The 23,697-nt window shown below is 37.0% G+C and overlaps 1 protein-coding gene across 4 annotated transcripts in view; it reads right to left on the bottom strand.

Moving 5' to 3' along the window:
- Positions 1-325: 325 nt before the first annotated feature.
- The window catches only part of ercc6l2 (excision repair cross-complementation group 6-like 2), a 35,356-nt gene continuing 11,984 nt past the window's right edge, over positions 326-23,697 (bottom strand). The window contains exons 1-19 of one of the 4 annotated variants that reach the window (XM_058784019.1): positions 15,891-16,105; positions 15,518-15,580; positions 15,020-15,410; positions 14,829-14,939; positions 14,544-14,737; positions 13,885-14,046; positions 13,480-13,687; positions 13,118-13,375; positions 12,604-12,723; positions 8,541-8,612; positions 8,248-8,393; positions 8,037-8,132; positions 7,318-7,417; positions 6,950-7,102; positions 6,585-6,656; positions 4,664-5,258; positions 4,198-4,352; positions 3,149-3,315; positions 326-1,589 (exon numbers count right to left, since the gene is read on the bottom strand). In XM_058784019.1, the coding sequence (XP_058640002.1) occupies positions 692-1,589; positions 3,149-3,315; positions 4,198-4,352; positions 4,664-5,258; positions 6,585-6,656; positions 6,950-7,102; positions 7,318-7,417; positions 8,037-8,132; positions 8,248-8,393; positions 8,541-8,612; positions 12,604-12,723; positions 13,118-13,375; positions 13,480-13,687; positions 13,885-14,046; positions 14,544-14,737; positions 14,829-14,939; positions 15,020-15,289 (3,777 nt within the window). In that variant the 5' untranslated portion in view covers positions 15,290-15,410; positions 15,518-15,580; positions 15,891-16,105 and the 3' untranslated portion in view covers positions 326-691. Of the gene's footprint in view, positions 1,590-3,148; positions 3,316-4,190; positions 4,353-4,663; positions 5,259-6,584; positions 6,657-6,949; positions 7,103-7,317; positions 7,418-8,036; positions 8,133-8,247; positions 8,394-8,540; positions 8,613-12,603; positions 12,724-13,117; positions 13,376-13,479; positions 13,688-13,884; positions 14,047-14,543; positions 14,738-14,828; positions 14,940-15,019; positions 15,411-15,517; positions 15,581-15,890; positions 16,107-23,697 lie in introns of those variants that run through there. The other 3 variants (XM_058784018.1, XM_058784020.1, XM_058784021.1) reach the window with 3 other exon arrangements.

Raw genomic sequence — 23,697 nt, 5'->3', positions numbered from 1 at the left:
ATTTACGCCACTTTTTGGTCTGAGGTCCAAGACCACCAAACTATTTAAGCCATTTAGCTGCCTGAAACCAAACGAGAGGCAGTTGTGGGGAGAAAAAAAAAAGTTGTTGCATGGTTTCCAATATAAATAATGTAAAATATTTAAGGAAATAAAATTAAAATTACTAATTAACATTCAACATCCCTTAAGCTCGCTATATTCAATGTTTTTTAAATATACATTGTTAATTATTTTTTATTAATTCTATTTGAATTTATAACAATTGCACATTACTTTCTTAGTTTTTCCAATTTTCAAAATATCTAATGAAACCACCAATGAACCATTTTTGTCAATGTTACTTTATTGTAATATTCTTTTTTTTTCTCCATATTGTTATTTTCAATAGCTAAATTCTCCTTTTATGGGAAAAATTTAAATTGCCTCCTTTGTGCCTTCATCAAAACATGAACTCTAATATCATTAATAAAACAAGGATAAAAGCATTAACTGACAGTCAATTATACTGTGAAACCTACTGAATCCTGAGAAACAAAAACACAAATAAAATAAAAAAAATTTAAATTAAAAAGAAATAAAAACAAATGGACTTAAATAAAAAGCCTGCACTTGCAATAAAACATAACATTATAAATACTCATTAAAATATATTAATACAATAAAAAAGAAAGACATTGAAGGAATTTGAAAACTATAGTTTCCAGAGAAATTTCTCATTTCTTTTCCAAAGCTGCGAGTTTTCAGTTTTCTGATTACTCCTAGACTTCGCAGAGACACTGGCACTGTTGCAGATCTTCTCCACCTCTGTCAGATCTGTGAGTTTGTTAATGCTCTCCTCATTTCCCTCATTCAAAATGTCCCAAAAGTCTTTTCCTTTACTTTTTGCTCTTTCTGTGCATGCAGATGCTTTCACATCTCTAGCTTGGTCCACAGTTTTCCTCTTTGACTTGAACAAGTCATCCAGGATGGATGTGTCACCTATAAGATCAGTGATTTGGGAGGAGCTGCTGGTCTGAGTTGAGCTTGATGCAACACAACCATCTGTAGAGACGCAAGATGACCATATAACGTGTTCCTTGTCCTTGAAATGTTGTGAGGAAGTAGCAATGTTGGTTTTATCTTCTTCTACTGGTGCACAGCTCCTTTGAGGAACATGTCCAGAAGTTGATGATGAGAATTTGTCTGTGGAGGACATCTTAACTTTATTGTTTGTGAGGTCTGCACTGCAATGCAGGTGAACCTCAGAGGTTTCTGTTTCACCCACTTTCTTTTTCTTTGATGTTTTTCTTCCATCCTCAACTTCAGGGGTTGGTCCCTCAACTTGAGGTTTAAGAAGGGAGTTTGGGTGGGCTCTTTTTGAGGTAGGTCTGTGTCTGGCTTTAGATGGAGGTGATGGTGAGGTGGGCGGCTCTGGCTCAATGGGTTTAGGAAAGGTCTTTCTGACGATGTTCCTAAGTTCAGGGCTCTTCTGGCTGTAGAAACTCTGTAATCGGCTCAGTCTCTGCTCTGAATCGTTCTTCAGAATCTCTTCTGCAAAGTCCCGCACAGAGTCAAATCCAAAGAACTGAGCCATGTCTTCTAACTGCTGTCTGCAAGACAAAATATAATCTTAATGACATAAATCAACTTATCCAACTCTGGCCTCTGTCTTAAAGACATATATGAATAGGAAATATATATAAAAAATAAATAAAATAAAAAAATAAATAAAAATAAAATAAATAAATATATATATAAATTTATAATACATATGCCAAGTTCATAAAAATTACTCTTTGTATACATGTTGGTTTCAATACATGAATAGACTCAAACCATGTGACATTTTACAACCTGAAATAACCTTATCATGTCCTAAAAAGGTCAAATTATCTTATATTTTAAGAGACTTATGGATCTTGACACACAGTCAAGAGGGTCTACAGGGCTCTTCATATATCATTTCCTTTTTTTTCCCTGAATGTTTCTGCAATTTGGTTAGACCACACAACTTGGAATTTGAAATATTAATAAGTAGTTCAGTTAAGAACTGAGTATATTGTAGTGTTCTAAGAGATCGTTTTACACTCCATGCATTGCAAAATACAGGCAGGGAGCACGTTTATGACAGTCTGTATATTATATCATTAAACCACAGCCCATAAGTTACAACATAATAAGAACCAGAAGATTTGCTTAATGCTAAAAGATACAAAACACGTGACACAAAATATGCTCTTAAAGGGCGAGTTCAGCCAAAATGAAATATTCTGTCATCATGTGTCTCACCCTGTCCTGGCCGAAACCTGTCTTGACTTTTGATCTTATGTGGAACATAAAAAAAATATTTGAATAAATATTGGTTTGTTTGGGTTTTTTTGACATTGAATTCTACAACCAACATTCTTTCAAATATCTTCCTTTATGTTTGTCAATAGAAATAAAGTCATACAGGCTTGCAATGATATGCAGGGGAGTGAGTAACCGATGACAGAAATTTTGGGGTGATCTATCCCTTTAATATAAAAATTCAATGACTAACCCCAAATTCAAAATTTTAAAAGCCCATTTTTAAAGCATAAAACATAAAAACTTCAGTGTTAGTGTCTTTAAGGAAAACCTCTTAGTAATTTGAAACTGAAAGAGCTCAAAAGCTGTTTGTGGCGTAACTTCTAATGGTGGTTGCCACCCTTTGTGGTTCCAAAGCTAAAGCTATCTATGAAGCAAGACCCTTAAGTATGTGTCTGTGTGAAGCTGAATCACATTACAGCAGTTCATCAAGGAAGAGAGTATAAACTTGTGTGTATGAGTGTGTTTTCACCATTACATGAACAAATACTACATTTATGAGACTGTACTGAGGAGAAAAGCAGAATAAAGAGGGGGTTTTGCTCATGACTTGGGAAACGGGTGGGTGAGAGGGCTCTGGGGTGGTCTTCCCTCACTCCTGCAGCCCCGGGGGCCAGGGGGGGGGCAGCACACCATAGCTGTGGGGAGAACTGGCACATGGCCCTGCGCTACCAGGAAATTCCTCTCACTGACTTGCTGTTCTAGTGTTTGTTTTTTTAGCCCAATTGACACGATTATTTGCTTTGTGTGGAGTTGACGGCGAGTCGGATCCTTGTGTGAGGAGAAAAGCAAAGTATTTTGGAGCAGAGAATAGAGTTACCTGCACATGCTACTGGGTGTCTCGCCCACTATGACAGTGACATTGTTCTGGCGGTAAGAAGTTTTGATGTTGTGTTTGACCGGATGTTCATTGTGGGGTCTGCCATATTCCTGCAGTGTCTGACCTCCATCAACGTGATCTGTAAGTACGGGATCAGATGACTGGGTCTACAACACAATAAAAACAGTGTTAGAATTGGGCTCTAAAATTTATTTTTTACTTTCCCCAAAAATCCAGATTCTTTCCCTAATAATTCTGAATTGATCAACCAAAAAATTATATCTGAAACTCATATGTTAATAATTATGTAATACTGAAAATAACACAAAGGACAAAACATTACCAATACAGAAAAATGTCATGCTGTGTGCAATGCTGAAAACTAGCACATATCAGATCCGCATTTGCAGTAGATTTACACCACAAAACATATCATTTTAAACAGCCAAAGACAAGACATTCTACTGCATGCAGTGGTTCCTGCACCGCAGAGCTGAATCTCCTGTTCCACAGTGAGAGAAATTATATTTTACAGGAATTATGATTTTCCTGCCATAAGTTAATGTAATAAAAGATAAAAGACTAATGTACCGCAAAATAATGCAAAATCTAAAAATTAGCCTGTTCTTTTAATTAATCACTCTGAAAAAAAATTACATTTTAAGTTATTGGTCTCAATTAGTCTGATGAATCTTTCACCAAATGGAGCAGTTACTGGATCAACATCCGACTCACTCACTGAACAGAGGATTTTACTTTCAGTCAAGTCTGGCAGGAAATTCAGAAATTTTGTGTAATTCGGGAGTGTTGTTGTTCATATCACATGTACTTCAAAATTTATTTTAATAAATTATATTTTTGTAGTTGCACTGAAATAATGTATGCAAAAGTGTGAAAATTGTTACTGAAATTGTGGTGTGCAAAAAATAAAGGTTGTGAAAACATGCACTTAAACACACATTGTATGTATATATGCATGTATACACACACACACACATACATATACATATTCGCCCTACAGCATGCATATATTTTTTAAAACCTGAAACCTCTGATGAGTCCGGAAGCTGGTTTGCAAGAAGCTGCGAGTGCTTGTTGAGTTCAAACACATCTCGTACGGCAGCGTGACTCAGGCGGTCTTCTGCTCTGCTGGAGCCCACTACCTTCTGATTAGAATGGGTGTAGCTCACCTGCTGAAGTCCACCTGTCAGAGAAGTCAGAAAATGTGTTCACGTATATTACATTGAAACAATCTCAAAATGACTTCAATCTTCTCCAAAAGGTCCAAATTTGTCATCTGTTTGTTTTTTGACTAAAACAACACTGAACTCTAATGTAATTGTTAATTATTATTTTTGTGTATTATTTGGTTGCTGCAAGTTATCTGTGATTTTCTTAAATGATTGTTGTTTGATTAAATCTATTTCTTTAATTATATATTATGTGTGTGATGATTTGTAAAAAATCAAAAAAAGATGATTCCCAATAAATAGTCCAAGTTATTAAATGTTCTACCTAATAACGAGTCCAGCGTTCCAGTGTTTCTCATGCCTTCCTGGGGAACTTCATCTTCTGATGAGTTAAAACTTTCAATATCATCTTCAGATCTTTTTTCTGCAAACTTCACCCTTTTGTGAAAACGATTCTTGCAAGCAGTCATGCTGTCTTTGTTGTGTTTATGTGAACTTGTTGGAAGGAGCTCAAGGTCTGCTGATTTTTTCTGTTGTTTACCATCAATGACTCCTTCCAACCTGTCCTTGGATTCAACAAACAGATCCCGTGTCTTAGATGTTTGTCCCTTAATCATGGTGAGTTTTTCACAGTAGTCCTCATCCTGACTCTGACTACTAGAGTCCTCGTCACTGTCCGTCTCCTGCCGTTCTCTCTGAGCCATTTGTCTCTGGAGCAGACCATACAGGCCCATATTGCCAATGCAGGCAGTACCAGCTCCCCCCTCTTCTCCTGTGTGTGCTTTTGAGGGCCTGGGCCTGGAGCAGCAGGGATCTTCATCCTCACTTGCACTGCTGAAGTCCAACACTCCAGCGGGTTTAAACCCAGCACCAGCTGATCCACCTGCTCTCTCAGTAGCAGCATCTGCTGACTGAAGATCCTGAGGTAAATCAAGAGGGTCCGTTAGTTTTATGCTGGAGATGGTTTGTTTAACGATTATTTGTATATAAATATGAAAAACAAAGATACAAAAGTTTAGAGAGTTGCACTTCAAACAGGTGTTGTAGCTTTATTTTGGCTTTGAAGGTTTTGATCATTTTTATTATTTTATCTTAATTTTTGTTATCTCTCAATTTATTTGTATTTGTAAATAAAAATGTCTATATAATCGATCAAAAATCTGCAAACTACATATGCTATATTTTAACATATTTATACATATTTCCCGTTTTTCCATAATTGACACAATATCTCACTCTATACACAATATACATGCAATAGCTTTCTGCTGTTGCTATTGAACAATATAAACAATGTTATATTTAAGCTAGTGGTCTAAACTGAATATAATCTGGAAAATAAAATAAAATAAAAACAAAAAATGACTTTCCACGGTTTTATCTTTGCTAAATGCAAAAATTCTAATACAACTGAAATGCTGCAAAATTCATATTTGACATTAATTTCCAGTAATCAGTTTCTCTTAACGGTCCCTCGTTGTCGCTGTAAAACCAATGGTGGCCGGGCTTTTTCAGCTACTGCCCCGAAATAGTCTGCCTGTAAATGTGAGACTCGCTTCTTCACTAGCTAGTTTTAAGTCTGCTCTCAAATCTTATTTGTTCTCCCTGGCTTTTGAATAATGCCTACTTAAGGCTCTGTTGCCAATTTGGCTTAGATTCTGTTTTATGTTTTTAATTTTCATATGATGTTTTTTTTTTTTTTATATATACTGTATTTGCTGTATTGTATTTGTTTCTGTTGTACAGCACTTTGGTGCAACTCTGTTGCTTTTAAACGTGCTATAGAAATAAACTTTGACTTGACTTGACTAATTTATATTCTAAACCAATTCAGATTGAAATTTATATAACCGCTTTTAATCGATAACACCTAAAACACAAATGCAACTTTATCACACTTTAACTGATATCGACATCCAGTTTTCAGCAAAACATTGACTTTAACAAGCCCTGCGGTTTGTGAACGAGGATGGGCGCTGCAATCAGTGCCCATCCTCTTCAGAAAAACAATGTGTGAGGTTCTTTCCAGAAGAACAATTAGATAAGGCCTCTGCTGACTAAATAAATGTGGTATAGATAGTATGTTTCTGTGTGGTCTTCACCATTGGGCTTGAGAGGGGGTTGATTATGACCATGTGTTCGCCTGTCATGCCGTGGGAACAGATGGATGACGGGAAAGAAGTGGGGAGGGATGGGTGGGAAAAGAAACGCTTCAGACACGGGTCTGTGAAAGGGTGGGTACTCACTGGCTCCTGCAACCTCTCATCCAGAGCTTGAGTTCTGGCCGTCATGATCCCCACCTCCACCCGGCCCTCCCTCTGTGAACCAAACACGCGATTCCCATCATGTCAATGAGAAGGAATTCATTTCATATAAACAGTTCATTAAAGGAATGTCATTAGGGATATGTAGAAACCCTTTAGATAGCATCCACATGCTCCTCAGAACCTCTAAATTACAAATCCACAATCTGCACTAAAAATCTACATTAATACCACAAGACTAGGGCAGCAATAACCAACTGATATAACAGATGTCAATTAGAGATATATACAGGAGTGGAATGCTGAGTTAGAGAGCATGTAACAATGCAATGTTTTTGCATTTTTACCTCCAGGATGCGGTGGGTAAGACAGGTGCCATCAGTCTGCAAACGAAAAAGGTTTCGGATGCCAAACAGCTCTCCTGCCTGGCCGTCGGTTCCCTGAACAGCCTCAAAGTAGCGTCTAGCATTCTCCTGGCCTATGACTGATGACTGAAGTTGCTGTCAAACAATTAAGGAGAAAAAACATTAGTTAGATTTTACATCATTTTAGTGTAAGGACGTTGAAGCTGAAACTAAAGGTATCCGAGTATGTGACTACAACTATAAGAACATTTTATTAATAAACATTTTTAAAATTGTTAATATTATGCACCCAGGTATATCTTCATTCACCTTTGATGCACGGTATTACGTCCATTTTTGTAAAAACATACCTGTTTGTAAATCTGGCGCAGATATATGATCTCCTCTACTGTTCCTAAAGAGATAAGTCTAAAAACAGTCACATCCCTGCACTGGCCAATACGATACACCCTGTAAATGAAAACAGAAAGAATCACAGGTCTTATTGGGACCTTGATAAATTCCATACAACTTGGGTTAAATGTTGGGTTGCCATTCAAACGTTTGAGGTTGGTAAGATTTTTTAAAAGACGTCTCTTATGCTCATCAAGACTGCGTTTATTTAAACAAAATACAGTGAAAATCTTGTGAAATATTACAATTTAAAACAACTGTCTTTCATTTTATATTTTAAAATGTAATGTTCCTGTGATGGCAAAGCTGAATTTTTAGCAGCAATTATTCCAGTTTTCAGTGTCACATGATCCTTCAGAAATCTTTCCTATATGCTGATTTTGTGCTCAAGAAACATTTCTTACTATTTGCAATGTTGAATAGCAGTTGTTATGCTTAATATTTTTATGGAAACCATTACATTTTTCAAGGACTCTTTAATAAATAAAAAGTTCAAAAGAACAGGATTTATTTGAAACTGAAATTTTGCAAAATCTTTTGTAAAATTGTGTGAAATCACTTTTGATTACTGGTGCAGAATTTTAAGAATGATTGTCAGTATTCAATACATAGTACTTCATCTTTCTGGCATGCTGTTGTGAAATGTGAATACCTAATTTTATGACTATTTTCTCACCTGTCAATAGCCTGGAGATCATTGGCAGGATTCCATGTTGGATCAAACAACACAACAACATTCGCTCCAACGAAGTTGAGACCAAGCCCACCCGCCCTAGAGAAGAAACATGAGGATCAAAGTCATCATGAATCATGTTGTCGTAAATGTATGTGAGATCTTGTAAATAACAGGCATAACGAAATATAATAACTTCTGAAGCCACACTCACAAGGTAGACACCAGACACAGGTTGACATCCCGAGAGCTGTTGAACTCTTTCACTATCTTAACTCGGTCCTTAGATTTGGTGTTTCCATCCAGTCTGTGGTACTCCAGGCCCTCGGCCATACAATAACTTTCTAGAACATCTAACAGCTGTTAAAATATTAAGAAAGGTTTGTTTTACCTGATTCACACTTATTAAAATTAGGACTATCAATCAATTAAAATTAATTCCATGTATATATTTTGATAAACACAGGAAAAAAAATTGTTTTAACTAATATTTTGTAACCACCTCACCTTGGTGGAGAGAGAGAAGAGTAGAACTTTGTCTTTCTTTGCGATAAAGTGGTTGAGTAGCTTTTGCAGAACCTGAAACAGGAAGAAAAACAGGACATGCTTCACAAAATGATGACTGGTGCAAAGACAATCTTGTTTATCATAAAATGTGAAAACACAAAGGTTTTCATTTAAATCGTAATGAGAAAACGAGAGTTGACACGTCAGTAAGCGGCCACTGGGCAGAGATTAACAGAGCGGGCTGTGTCTTTTCTTTCTATTGCTGATGTTTCAGAAACCAGCGCCCATTCTTGTGAGGATGCCAGTAACTCAGCATCTGCCAATAACAGCACCCTCAAGATGCTCCGGCTAAAGGGAGGGGGGAAACCTTTGAAAGGAAGGCCTGAAGAAACGCTAAATACTGTCCTTGTTATTTCTCAAGGAAGTGTATCCACAGCCTGCGAGGGAAGACAGCTCAGGGCCAGTGCTAGCCACAAGAGGGTTTATTAATCTCCATATTGCCAGGGAAAAATCCGGAACGGACTGGAAATGAAGATATCTTGGCAGAGCAACTTTTCTATGCTGTTCGTTTGAAGCTTGAGCACCCCTGATGCTAATAACTGTAACATGCAACTAAAAAAAAGGGTAACACTTTACAGTAAGGTTCATTAGTTAACAACATTAGTAAACAAACTAAAAATAAACAATACTTCTACAGCATTTATTCATCTTAGTTAATGTTAATTTCAGCATTTACTAATGCATTATTAAAATCACAAGTTGTGTTTGTTATCATTAGTTAATGCACTGTGAACTAACATGAGTAAACAAAGAACAACTGTATTTTCATTAACTATTTCATTAATTGATCATTGTTTGTATATATATATATATATATATATATATATATATATATATATATATATGTGTGTATGTGTGTATATATATATATATATATATATATATATATATATATATACACACACACACGTATACGTATATATATATACACAGTGGGGCAAAAAGTATTTAGTCAGCCACCAATTGTGCAAGTTCTCCCACTTAAAAAGATGAGAGAGGCCTGTAATTTTCATCATAGGTATACCTCAACTATGAGAGACAAAATGAGAAAAAAATCCAGAAAATCACATTGTAGGATTTTTAAAGAATTAATTGGTAAATTCCTCTGTAAAATAAGTATTTGGTCACCTACAAACAAGCAAGATTTCTGGCTCTCACAGACCTGTAACTTCTTCTTTAAGAGGCTCCTCTGTCCTCCATTTTTTTACCTGTATTAATGGCATCTGTTTGAACTTGTTATCAGTATAAAAGACACCTGTCCACAACCTCAAACAGTCCAACTCCAAACTCCACCATGGCCAAGACCAAAGAGCTGTCAAAGGACACCAGAAACAAAATTGTAGACCTGCACCAGGCTGGGAAGACTGACTCTGTAATAGGTAAGCAGCTTGGTGTGAAGAAATCAACTGTGGGAGCAATTATTAGAAAATGGAAGACATACAAGACCACTGATAATCTCCCTCGATCTGGGGCTCCACGCAAGATCTCACCCCGTGGGGTCAAAGTGATCACAAGAACTGTGAGCAAAAATCCCAGAACCACACGGGGGACCTAGTGAATGACCTGCAGAGAGCTGGGACCAAAGTAACAAAGGCCTCAAATCCTGCAGTGCCAGATGTGTCCCCCTGCTTAAGCCAGTACATGTCCGGGCCCGTCTGAAGTTTGCTAGAGAGCATTTGGATGATCCAGAAGAGGATTGGGAGAATGTCATATGGTCAGATTAAATCAAAATAGAACTTTTTGGTAAAAACTCAACTTGTCGTGTTTGAAGGAGAAAGAATGCCGAGTTGCATCCAAAGAACACCATATCTACTGTGAAGCATGGGGGTGGAAACATCATGCTTTGGGGCTGTTTTTCTGCAAAGGGACCAGGACGACTGATCCGTGTAAACGAAAGAATGTATCGTGAGATTCTGAGTGAAAACCTCCTTCCATCAGCAAGGGCATTGAAGATGAAACGTGGCTGGGTCTTTCAGCATGACAATGATTCCAAACACACCGCCCGGGCAACGAAGGAGTGGCTTCGTAAGAAGCATTTCAAGGTCCTGGAGTGGCCTAGCCAGTCTCTAGATCTCAACCCCATCGAAAATCTTTGGAGGGAGTTGAAAGTCCGTGTTGCCCAGCGACAGCCCCAAAACATTACTGCTCTAGAGGAGATCTGCATGGAGGAATGGGCCAAAATACCAGCAACAGTGTGTGAAGACTTACAGAAAACGTTTGACCTCTGTCATTGCCAACAAAGGGTATATAACAAAGTATTGAGATGAAATTTTGTTATTGACCAAATACTTATTTTCCACCATAATTTGCAAATAAATTCTTTAAAAATCCTACAATGTGATTTTCTGGATTTTTTTTCTCATTTTGTCTCTCATAGTTGAGGTATACCTATGATGAAAATTACAGGCCTCTCTCATCTTTTCAAGTGGGAGAACTTGCACAATTGGTGGCTGACTAAATACTTTTTTGCCCCACTGTACATACATACATACGTACATACATACATACATATTTATGTCATATTCAGACACAGGGCACAATGGCACTGACCAAAACAGCTTTAACTTGAGAGTATTCACATCAAAATTGGAGGAAAGGTTAAGGAATTACATCTCTTTAATATGTACCTCCCCCCTTTTTCAAGGGACCATAAGTAATTGGACAGTTGACTCAAAAGCTGTTTCATGGACAGGTGTGAGCTATTCCTTGTTATTTTCTACATCAATTAAGCAGGTAAAGGGTCTAGAGTTGATTCTAAGTGTGTCATTTGCATTTGGAAGCGGTTGCTGTGAACCCACATCTTGCAGTCAAAGGATCTCTCCACACAATTGTCAACAAAACAAATCCATCATAGCAGGAACATTCAGAGTTGCCAAATCAACAGTTTGGTACATTCTGGGAAAAAAAAGAATGCACTGGTGACTGGTGAGCTCAGCAACATAAAAAGGCCTGGATGTCCATGGAGTACAACAGTGGTGGATGATCATAGGATCCTCTCCATGGTAAAGAAAAACCCTTTCACAACATCCACCCAAGAGAAGAACACTCTCCAGGAGGTAGGTGTGTCACTGTGAAAGTCTACAATCAAGAGAAGACGTCACAAGGGCAAATACAGAGGGTTCACCACAAGGTGCAAACAAGGCCAGATTAGACTGTGCCAAAAAACATCTAAAAAGCCAGACCACTTCTGGAAAAGTGGATGGCTGAAATTAAGATCAACCTGTACCAGAATGACGGGAAGAAAAAAGTATGGAGAAGGCTTGGAACAGCTCATGATCCAAAGCATGCAACATCATCTGTGAAACATGGTGTAGTGATGGCATGAGCATGCATGGCTTCCAGTAGCAATGGGTTACTGGTGTTTAGTGATGATGTGACAGAGGAGAGATGCAGCCGGAAGAATTTTATGTATAGGGATATACTCTCTGCTCAGATTCAGCCAAATGCAGCAAAGTTGACTGGACGGCGCTTCACAGTACAAGTGGACAATGACCCAAAACATACAGCAAAAGCCACCCAGGAGTTTTTGAAGGTAAAAAAGTATATATTCTGCAATGGCCAAGTCAATCTCCTGATCTCAACCCGATTGAGCATGCATTTCATTTGCTCAAGACAAAACTAATGGCAGAAAGACCCACTAACAAACAACAACTGAAGTCAGTTGCAGTAAAGGCCTGGCAAAGCATCACAAAGGAGGAAACCCAGTCTTTGGTGATGTCCATAAGTTCCAGACTTAAGGCAGTCATTGCCTGCAAAGGATTCTCAACAAAATATTAAAAATGAACATTTTATTTATGATTATATTTATTCTGGTGGCATACAGAGCCTAAATTATACAGTTATATACAGTTAGGTCCATATATATTTGGACACTGACACAATTTTGGCTCTGTATGCCACCAGAATAGAATTAAAATACAATTACAAATAGTATTAAAATACAACATTCAATTATTGTGATAACTTGAATTCTGGTTCTTGATTATTAGGAAAAATGCCTCACCTTCATTTTTCCACTGTACATGGGGTCAGACATTGCTTCAAAGGCTGCTTGTTTGCACCTCCCTGTGAAATCTGGAAATTTCCTAAAAACTTGTTCACAAATGGCTGTCACATATTTCTCCTGTGGTTGGGGAGAGAAAAATAATAATAATTCACAAAAATATTTACAGAAAGATAAAGATATGTACTTAACCAACAGAGTGTATTTGAGCCATTCCAAAATTACTACATGATACATACTGTACAATCAAACCTCATATTAGTTTCAGACCAGTTATACTGATTTTGTTGGATGAATGACATAACAGTTCAAAAGTTTTGGTGTCAGTAAGATTTTATTTTTTGAAAGAAATTACAGTAAAGAAATTTTTAAATAAATGTAAATAGAAAACATCTATTTTAAATTGCAAAATTTTACTGTATTTTTGATCAAAAACTTACCAACCCCAAAACTTTTGAGCGGTAATGTATCTGACAACAATCCTGCACTATTTTCACTACACCCAATTACTGACCTGTTTTTTGCTGCTTCCTTCTTTGGACTGCAGTAGTGCAACATGATTGGCCACCTTTCTGAGGATAGCCATATAACTGAAGTACAGGTATCTAACCGGCACACCGTCTGCATTCAGTTTGTAGCAGCACTTCTTCCTCGGACGGCCACTGCCACAGTGACACTTTCCTGAACTCTGCAACAACAGGGTCACATCGTCTGTGTCCAGCACAGCACGATACACCTTCCGCTGGAAATCTGTGAGAGAGCAATAGACCACCTGGAGAGGAACAAGACCAGAAGTAGCTCATATTAGAGCACACACTATGAGATAACATATTAATTCAGTTGTTTTTTTTCGACTTGAGCTAGCCAATAACTCACTCGATCATCTTTCTTAGGTAGCTGGTCACTGATGAGGGCCTTTGTTCTCCTGAGGAACCAGTGTGAGAGTCTTTTGGCAAGGTCCTGAACTGCTTTACGGCCTTCTGCTAGAGCTCTTTTTGTCACGGTGTGCTTGTGTCCATGCTCAATGGGGTCCGAAAACCTGTTTTTAAAACCCACCGGAGAACCCAGGCATCCAGGAATGGCCCTGTGACATTTAAGTGAATTAATGGAGAAATTACCATTATCATAACACTATAATGACACAAAATGAAATAACTTGTATTTCAAAACCTAGTAAACTGCCTACAAAAGCTGTGACCTTCTAAGTCACCATCCAAATCAAAATGCAACATAAGTACTTCAATTAGGGTTAAAAATAGTAATGTTTTCCGAGTGCCTCACCAGTCCATAACACACCACAATTCCTCCAGGTTGTTCTGAAGGATTGTTCCTGTCAGTCCAACCCTCACTTTACATCTCATGTCCTTCATGGCCTGAGTGATCTGGGACTTTGGGTTCTTTATTTTGTGAGCTTCATCAACGATAACGGCAGCCCAATCAATACTGCACAAAACCAAGTGAGACATTATATTGTGTAAAAGATGAGTCAACATCATTCGCTTTTCAATTGCAAAGAAAGGCAGAAAAATAATACGTTGAAAACTACACTGAACCATGAACTTGGGAAGTTACCATTTTACAAGATACTAAATGTAACTAAAATACAATACTATGAAAAGGTTTGGGGTCAGTAGGATTTATTTTTATTTTTTGGCAATGATGCAATAAAGTGATCAAAAGTGATAGTAAAATATGGATATTTTTATCTGAAATAAATGCTGTTCTTTTGAACTTTCTTTTCATCCAAGAATCCTGACAAAATCATTTTAAAATATATTAAAAGGGAAAATAGAAAACCTTTTTTTTTTTCCCTCTAATTCTTTCTTTATTATAGCCTTGGTGAGCATAAGAGAACATGACACGACAATGGTAACTCTGTAATAAAAACAGTAATAAAACAATAATAAAAAAAAAAGCTTCACTCAGTAGCTATAATATACCTGTTAAACTGGTCCAAACTGAGTCTAAGGGTCTCATAAGTTGTAAGAGCAATCTCACATCTTCCTCTCTGCACACGCGCCAACTCTTCATCCTTCCTCACACCATGCACGACCACCACTCTGAAATGACCCCACGTGTCTAACTCATCTTTCCAGTTGTAGAGAACAGAGAGTGGAGCCACAATGAGGAAAACCTGAATAGAAACGAACACAAAAGAAAGGGTTTTTAATGCAGTATTATGCAATAGAAAAATAAGGAAATATTAGATCTGACATTCATAATACCTTCTGAACTTGTTCTGTTGGCTTCTGTGACAGCAAAAACTGTGGCTTATTATTTTCGACATCTTTCCATGTACCTGTTTTCCGCAGAACTGCAGCCAGGAAGCCGATGACCTAAAGGAAAAAAGGAAAGAAGAAAATGAGCAGTCCTTAAAAGGTTGAATCTATACATTGTAACATGCAGATTTACATACCTGAACAGTCTTTCCAAGACCCATGTCATCACCCAAAATGCATCCTCTAGATTTGGCATAGCTATGATAGATGAATTTTATGCCTTCTCGCTGGTAGTCACGTAAATAACGATTGATGGTGTATGGAACTTTTACATCACTTCCTGACAGCAGAAATGGCTCAGAAGGACCTGGTGGCATCTGATTACTGTGAAAGAGAGGCCTCTCATCCTCAAACTGAGGAAGAGAGGTTCTGGCATCCTGGCGCTTTGCAAATGAGCCTTCCTCCATCTCCACAGAGAAAGTGTCCACATCGATACAGGTGCTAACAAGATAAATTCTTGCTCAGCTGTGACAGGCTTCTCCTTTGGAGCAGCACAAAAGTCATTTTGGTGAGCAGAGTACATTTAACCTGCAAACACACAAAAATAAATACCATTGAATTCATATCAGGCTGAGAGGTTAAAGGTAAAGTTAAAGAACAGACCAGACATCAATGAAAACTTTGTCATTATTTACTTATCATCAGCATGTTTTTGTCCCCCCCCATACAATGACAGTGAATGTTGTCTGTCATTCTACCTTTTGTGAAGAAAGACAAAACGAAGGCAAGCCATACAGTTTAGGAACAACATGAAAATTAGTAAATGATAAAATTTTGGGGTGAACTATCCCTTTAACTAAATTAAGTTGTGTCACTACATGATGCTGTTGCGTCTGACACGAATCAATTCACTAGATATTGTAAACAGACAGGTATAACGTGACTGTGAAGATTGCTTTGATTACATGTTAATTTGTTTTGATTTAAGTATTCTTTACGCGTTTCGATCGCTTTTAAATTGCTGTTCTAAGTTCATTTGTTACACAGTGGAAGTCAGTCTGGTCTTACCATCATGAATTCCTTTCAGTCTCGCTGTAGTTTCTGGGATGATCATGTATTTCTTGTGTTGCGAACTATGAAGATATCTGAGTGACTGTGAGATAAACAGCTAGTTTTCCCTCGGCGTGTACAATGTATTTGATTTCATTCTCATCTAGTTAGCATCGTGCTGCATACAGCGTCGCAACAGAGAGTTTGCTTTTATTTACCTATCTGTGTGTTGAGAGCAGCACTTTCCGTACAAGCGCTAAACGTAAAGTAAAGTAAAATAAAATAAATTAAATATTGAATGAATATACTAAGACCAAATATATTTTAGCTCTTAATATTTATTCTGTTAGGAGCTGCCCCTAACAGAATAAATATGATGTGCAATGTTAATTAAAAATAATGTCAAATTATTTGCCTAGGTCAAAATAATGTACGAATTAAATAATAAAAATAAAGCTAAAAAATTATTTGCAAACATTAGATGAAAAACGAGAATTAGAAGTAAATAAAACAAATTAAACTAATAAAAATGTCAAAAGCACATAAGGCTTACTAAAATTTTAACTAAAACTTAAAATAAAAAAGCAAAGCTCAAAATAGTAATACATACTATAATAGTACATAAAATAAAATAAAGAACAAAGAGTTCATTGCAGTCAATTAAATATTGAATGAATAAACGAAGATAAAAATATATTTTAGCTGTTAATATTTACAGTGTTAATTTTTATCACTTGTTGGGACAGCTTACATCAGCAAAAACTTAACACCAATGTTAACATCATCGTTGGTTTTGTTAATTAAAACGGGTCAAAATAATTTTAAAAAGAAATGAAAATAAAGCTGAAATAAAATGCTAACATTAGATGAACAATGAAAATTAGAAATGTTGCCTAAAAACAACTAAATAAAAAAATCTAATAAAAATGACAAAACACTAAAATTTAAACTAAAATTAAAACTGAAAATGAAAAACAAAGCTCAAAATATTAATACATACTATAATAGTATATAAATAATACTAAAATAACATTGGCTAAATTCCAAGTCGTGATAACAACAACAACAACAATAATAATAATAATAATAAAACTTTAAAATCAGCTATATGAGCTGTGGGAACTGAGGCTTTATTGTTCTATCTGCAAAAAAAGCACATTCTACCTAAGCACCTGATCAATCATATGCTGACAGCCAAGCTTCAAATCAAAATATTTTTAATTGCAGTTAAATACAGCAGGTTGTGTCTGGTAACCAGACCAGACCAGTGCAAATTAGCACAGCAACAGCATGACCTACACTGCAGTGGCGGCTGCTGGTCTTTCAAAGAGGGGAAGCTCATTTTCGGCCTATATCATAAAAATTGTCCATTTATTTATAAGTAAATTCTGCCCTACCTTCCTTTTCAAGAAAATGCTCTGTGACCCTGTCGTACCAACTAGGCGTCTTTTCCAGTGATGCTAGCCTAGTCTACTGTATGAATGAATGAATGAACAAACAATCTAAAAAAAAAAAAAGATATTAAACTCGACGGAGGAAATGTGAGAATTAGGTTAAACTGAAACAAGGAATGTGGTGTAGGCCTATAATAGGGTTGTCATGATACCATAAAAATGTCTTACGATACTATACCAGCTTAATTTATAATTCAATTCTACAAAATGAATCAAAATTTCATAAATAAATAGATGTAAGTGAAAACAGACAATATTATTCTCTGAATACTTAATTAATGTGAATGAATGACTGGCTATTGTTATCCATGAAATGATCTAAACAAAACTCATCTTAGCACTGCACAGAAGCTGCATGAAGTGACATTTAGATGTGGCATTTATTCATTTAGACTGTATTTATAATTGCATAAATAATGTTACGAGATTAATGTTTTAAATACTAAATTCTGAATATAGAAATATGTTGGAAAATAATGTAATATGCCTACTTTTAGACGGGAAACTTAAAAACGGCCAGCAGGTGGCAGAAGTTCGTGATTGAATCACTGAGTCATTCAAATGATTCTTTCAAAACGGCTGAATCCTTCAGGAGTGAATCAAATGACTGTTTTTATGAATGGCTCAGTGAATCAGTGATTCTCCCAAACCAACGCGGATTTGGATTCGAACACAAACGAAACAAAAACAGCACTCTTGCTCGTGTCGTATTGCCTAAGTGTCAGGAGCATTTTTTGCTCTCATATCTTAATTTCCGAGTTAGCAGCATGTATATTAAAACATAACATTATAAATGAATAAAAAATATATATATAATGATTGATAAGAACCAAGTGCAAACCCGCGATGGGACTGAGTTCGAATAGCTTCAGCGTCAGCGACTTTTTATAGTACAAAATCGCTGTCGATCAAAAGGAGATGCAGACCCTCCAATCATCACGCAGAAGCCCGGCGTCCAGGCCAGCCCACTCCTCCATTCACTCCCAGAGACGCTGAGCGTCCGTGGGCGGGACATAATCGCAGCATTTATCCAATGACCGTCTAGTTTCGAAGCACTGAAAAAAACTGTTCAAAGCAGCCCCATTGAAGTAAATGGACGCTAGGCTTCAACGGGGAAATACACTGACGCTACGGGAATGTATGAGAAGGAAATCGAGTCAGCCGACCTGCTATATGTAGCTGATTCTGAACGAACTGGTCTTAGACATGAATGTGTTCTAACGCATTTTTAGTCAATAAAATGTTAACACAATAGTACATATTTGACCATTATTTTTTTTGACATTATAGGGGAAGCCGAGCTTCCCTTGCAGTCTTAAAGAAATCCCCACTGCTACACTGGTAGCTCGTCTCAGACTGGAAAAGTTCCACTCGTTTGTTTGACGTCCTCTTAATGTATATCTATCTCACTAGACTAGATTATGCGCCTCTTTCCTGGGGAGCCACCAAATCTGCTAATTATGGTCAACGAAAGCGGTTAATGGTTTTTGCACATGGGTGGTCCGTATCTCTTTAACGCATTCATTCTGACTGACCTCACCATTACCACCCATCTTGGGCGGCTGTTTCTCATAGGGGGCAAACAGACCCATGCGCTTCAGTAGAAGAACAAGTGTTGTGTGCGACCCAGTGCTATGCCTACTGCTATGTAAACCGTCTGTCATGACTGTTTGGGCTTCTTTATAAGAACATCTGCAGCAGCTGCCCTATAAATTCCCAGCGTTGAGAGAGGAGGAACAGAAAGTTCCATTTTTGTCTTGCAGTGTACCATAGTAGAGAGGACAACACGGGCCATCCACCACTTCCTCCTCATCTTTAGCTTGGATAACAATAACGACAGGCTGTTTCCTTATATTTTCATTCACATAGGCCCTCTTGATTGTTTCTACCACAAAAATCCTCAGTCGTTCAGGTAAAGCGTTTCCTGAGGTGTAATGTTCAAATGGAGACGCATCAAGCTTTTCCTGAGCAATCCATGCCCTTGGGTGACTTTCCTACAATAGGCCGCAGTGTTGTAATTTTGAGCTCCAGGCACATTATGTCGTCCCATACGGTAGTGTAAAGGGCATTTTTCATTAGCAGTGTGAGATCGCAGGCAGCAGAGACCGCTGAAGTTCCCCCTCACTGCAGATGCTGAATGGGAGATTTGTCTTCTTCTCCCTGCGCTTAGGAAATGCTCCATCTGTGTTTCACAGACTTTCTCCCATGAGTCACCCAAGCTTAGAAAGCCAAAACCAATTACAGCTATGCCAAAAATGACAGTTTCTACTTCATACGCATTGATTATGGAAATAAAAAAGGATTTTGTTGTTGTTATTGTTTTTAATCCTGTATTGGCTTGTAGTCAGTGGAAGATATACGCGCTACACACTGGACCAAAGGTTTTTAACCAAATTAATGTTGATGGCACAAACCTCCAAATATGATGATCCCATTGTGAGGGCCCCGCTTTGTAAAAAATATAAAGACGGTTATATATTTAATGTATAAAAAGCAGTTTCCACTCTCAAAACTACAAATATATTGCAACTGCAAAACAATATATGTGACCCTGGACCACAAAACCAGTCATAAGCAGCACGGGTATATTTTTAGCAATAGCCAACAATACATTTTTTTTTAATGTCAAAAATCACTAGGATATTTAAGTAAAGATCATGTTCCATGAAGATATTTTGTAAATTTCCTACCATCAATATATCAAAACTTAATTTTTGATTAGTAACATGCATTGCTAAGAACTTAATGTGGACAACTTTAAAGGCGATTTTCTCAATATTTAGATTTTTTTTTTTTGCACTCTCAAATTCCACATTTTCAAATATTTGTTTCTCAGCCAAATATTGTCCTGACTTAACAAACCATACATCAATGGAAAGCTTTTATTCAGCTTTCAGATTATGTATAAATCTCAATTTCCAAAAAATGACTCTTATGACTGGTTTTGTGGTCCCGGGTCACATATAAAAAATATATTATCTGGGAAAAAATAAAATAAAATAAAAATTGCTGACAATGGAATAACACTTTTTTGTGTGTGTGATTGTGACGATTTCTGAGCAGCATTTAGAATGCTATGAAAATAATGTAAAATGTGGTACATTTTCCCTTTTTTTATATAGAGGGAGACAGAGGGGAAGGAAGGACGGAAGGAAGGAAGAACGGAAGGACAGAAGGAAGGAAGGAAGGAAGAAAGAAAGAAAGAAAGAAAGAAAGAAAGAAAGAAAGAAAGAAAGAAAGAAAGAAAGAGGATGGCAGAGGGTAAAAATGTAAAATGAATAAATGTATTAAAAATGGCAACCTTTTAGGCCCCCTATGGAATTCAGATTGACAACCTGACTATTCACTAAATGTGACTTCTACAACAACTTACAGACCACATTCTGAATAGACACCGTTACTTTTTTGTGAATTAAATGGAGAATGTGACGGATAGACATTCAGTAGGTTGTAATATCTTTAGTCATGTCATGTCTATGTTTCTTAGACACAAAGAATTTTCTGAATAGACATTATTTTTAGTGTTAACAGCAGTGTTAAATGGACTGTACGTCTATCCCTCCTAACCTTGTTTTCATTCACAAAAAAATAAATATGTGGTCTACCCTGGAAATCCATCACAAATAACTGCTACTAAAAATTCTATGAACAGAGTGATTGTACGCTTACACTCTCAGTCTTATCCCACTACGTTCCTCTCCAATGCGTTTCCTCATATTAGCAGTAAAGAGTTACAAAATCTCCTTTCTGTCGAGCTGGAAATTTCAGCTGTGTGTGAGGTCTGTCTCTTGCAGATTCCAGAAGATTTGCGTCATTTCCCCACGTCTCTGTTTGTGTGGTCAACATCACAGACACACCACTGAATCTTTCAAACAGTCTGAATGAGGTGTCTGATAGAACCGTAATATTTTCTCCCGGCCCCTCATCCACAAGGCATAAGTCTTCTTTTCCATCCAGATTTGTCAGGATCTGTGACAGTCTAGGACTGCTAACTATTAAAACCGTAAGGATGCACACAATTAAAACTTTCATGTAAACTACTAAGGTGTCTCAGAAAGACATAAGCGGCTGATTTGTGGTTGAATTCACCAGCGCCTCATGGTTGCAAAATAATTCTAGATTTCTGGAACGACTACATAGAACTTTTGTGATTTCTTTGGACCTGACTTTGGCAACATATGCCGCATTCTGTCAGCTATTTACTCGCACTGTTAATTTAAAATGTCACATGGCTCAGAATATTAATGCCTTTTGGGTGGAAAGGGCTTCTCTTTTCTTTCGTTTTCCTTCCTCCTACCTTTTTTCCCTCATTTGTGTATAAATTTAACTATCCACAATGTCAACAGTACTTAGAAATGATTTTTTAATATTATCGCAATCAAAGATATTGCCCACATCCAAGACAGCGACAAATAGAGTGCTGCCATGCGTTTCAATGTAGTTGTACAATACTTGAACATTCTCCAAGCTTCTTGAACTTAATCCAGCCCCTTTATCCCTCTTTCTTTGTCTCTCTCACAGGCAATTATATAACCACAAGCACACACTTGAAAAGCACACACTGATCGTCTTGAAGTGGGGTCTATCATGGAAAGGCACAGAAACTAGTTGCAGAAAGAATGCGAATAGCAGAATTACTTTACAAAGTACACTTTATTGTCGTTCCCATCGTCCTCTTGAGACATTGTGACACAAATGATTTAGCTCAGTGAGCTACATCGCCAAATTCAAGGGTGACCTGAATTGGATGGGCTGGTCTCTTTTGTCCTGCATTGAGATGGAAAGACTGGACGAAAAAAAAAAAAACATATTTACAACTGAAGCGGCGCTCATTATGCCGGGACCCCATAGAGGGCCCTTTTGTTTGTTGACTTGAGCTACAATAAACACATCAAGCATCCAATATAACTCTGCCTGTTCTTTATCCTCCATCATCAAAAGCCTCGATGGGCCTCTTACTGGTCTGAGACTGATTTGATAAGCAAACAAAACACAAGAACAGTGAAAAAACCTGCTGGTGTTGGCATTTTCGGATATTCTGATACAGTTTGATAGGAATGGCCTATTCATCCTTGCAGCTAGACGTTCTCCCGCCACCGTTGGGCACTGGCACGGTGGCTTGGGTTTTGTGTGGCACCTCGGACCAACAGTGATGCATTACTGAACAGAAAAACAAAGGCTTTCTGAAATTCACCAGCTCAGCAGGACCCAGTGTCCACGGCCCTAGTTACACAAATCATTCTACTTCGGTGCAGGGAAATTATTTCTCAAGTGTTTCAAGTATACAAAATTAAACAAGATACTGTATCATAACTTATTTTAATTTTTGTATATTGTTGTTGGGCGGAAACCTTGTATCTTTCTACTTTTTTTTTTTTTTATAAATCAGTGCTACTGATCACTCTGTCTGTGGGTTCTATGCAAATATTTACCAAAAAATATATATATATTAAAAAGAGCTTGTGACTAAACCTCTAAACCTAAATTAAAATTCTATTGGGTCCTGTCAGTAAAACCACTTAATTCCACTTTAATTTACTTTACTTTTAGTCATTTAGCAGACGTTTTTATCCAAAGCAACTTACAAATAAGAAAAAGTAACTAAAACTAAAAGTTAAAACTCTAGAAATACTATATATACACATTTAAGAAAATAAAGAAATTAAATAAAAATGACAAATACATACAACAACATTTCAAAACTACACATTTAAATGAAAACAAAAAATAAAGCTAAAAACAATTCAAAATACTAAAACAACAAAAGGTATGAGTATAATAATGATTCTAACATAACACTAAGCCAAACACACATATACCCACATATATACAGTCATAGCCAAAAATATCGGCGCCCTTGGTAAATATGATCAAAGAAGGCTGTGAAAATTAATCAGCATTGTTAATCCTTTTGATCTTTTATTTAGAAAATTCACAAAAATCTAACCTTTCATTGGATAATAAGAATTTAAAATGGGGGAAAATATCATTATGAAATAAATGTTTTTCTCAAATACACGTTGGCCACAATTAACGGCACCCTTTTATTCAATACTTTTTGAAACCTCCATTTGCCAGTTTAACAGCTCTAAATGTTCTCCTATAATGCCTGATGAGGTTAGAGAACACCTGACAAGAGATCAGAGACCATTACTTCATCCAGAATCACTCCAGACACTTTAGATTCCCAGCTCCATGTTGGTGCTTCTTCTCTTCAGTTCACCACTCGTTTTCTACTGGGTTCAGGTCAGAGGACTGGAATGGCCAGCAGAAGCTTGGTTTTGTGCTCAGTGACCCATTTTTGTGTTGTTTTTGAGGTTTGTTTTTGGATTATTGTACGGTTGGAAGATCCAAACATGGCCCATTATAAG

Source organism: Onychostoma macrolepis, chromosome 08 (genome assembly GCF_012432095.1).
Source record: "Onychostoma macrolepis isolate SWU-2019 chromosome 08, ASM1243209v1, whole genome shotgun sequence".
In the NCBI taxonomy this organism is placed as follows: Eukaryota; Metazoa; Chordata; class Actinopteri; order Cypriniformes; family Cyprinidae; genus Onychostoma; species Onychostoma macrolepis.
Note: the sequence above shows the minus strand (reverse complement) of the source record. Positions and strands in the feature narration are given on the sequence as shown.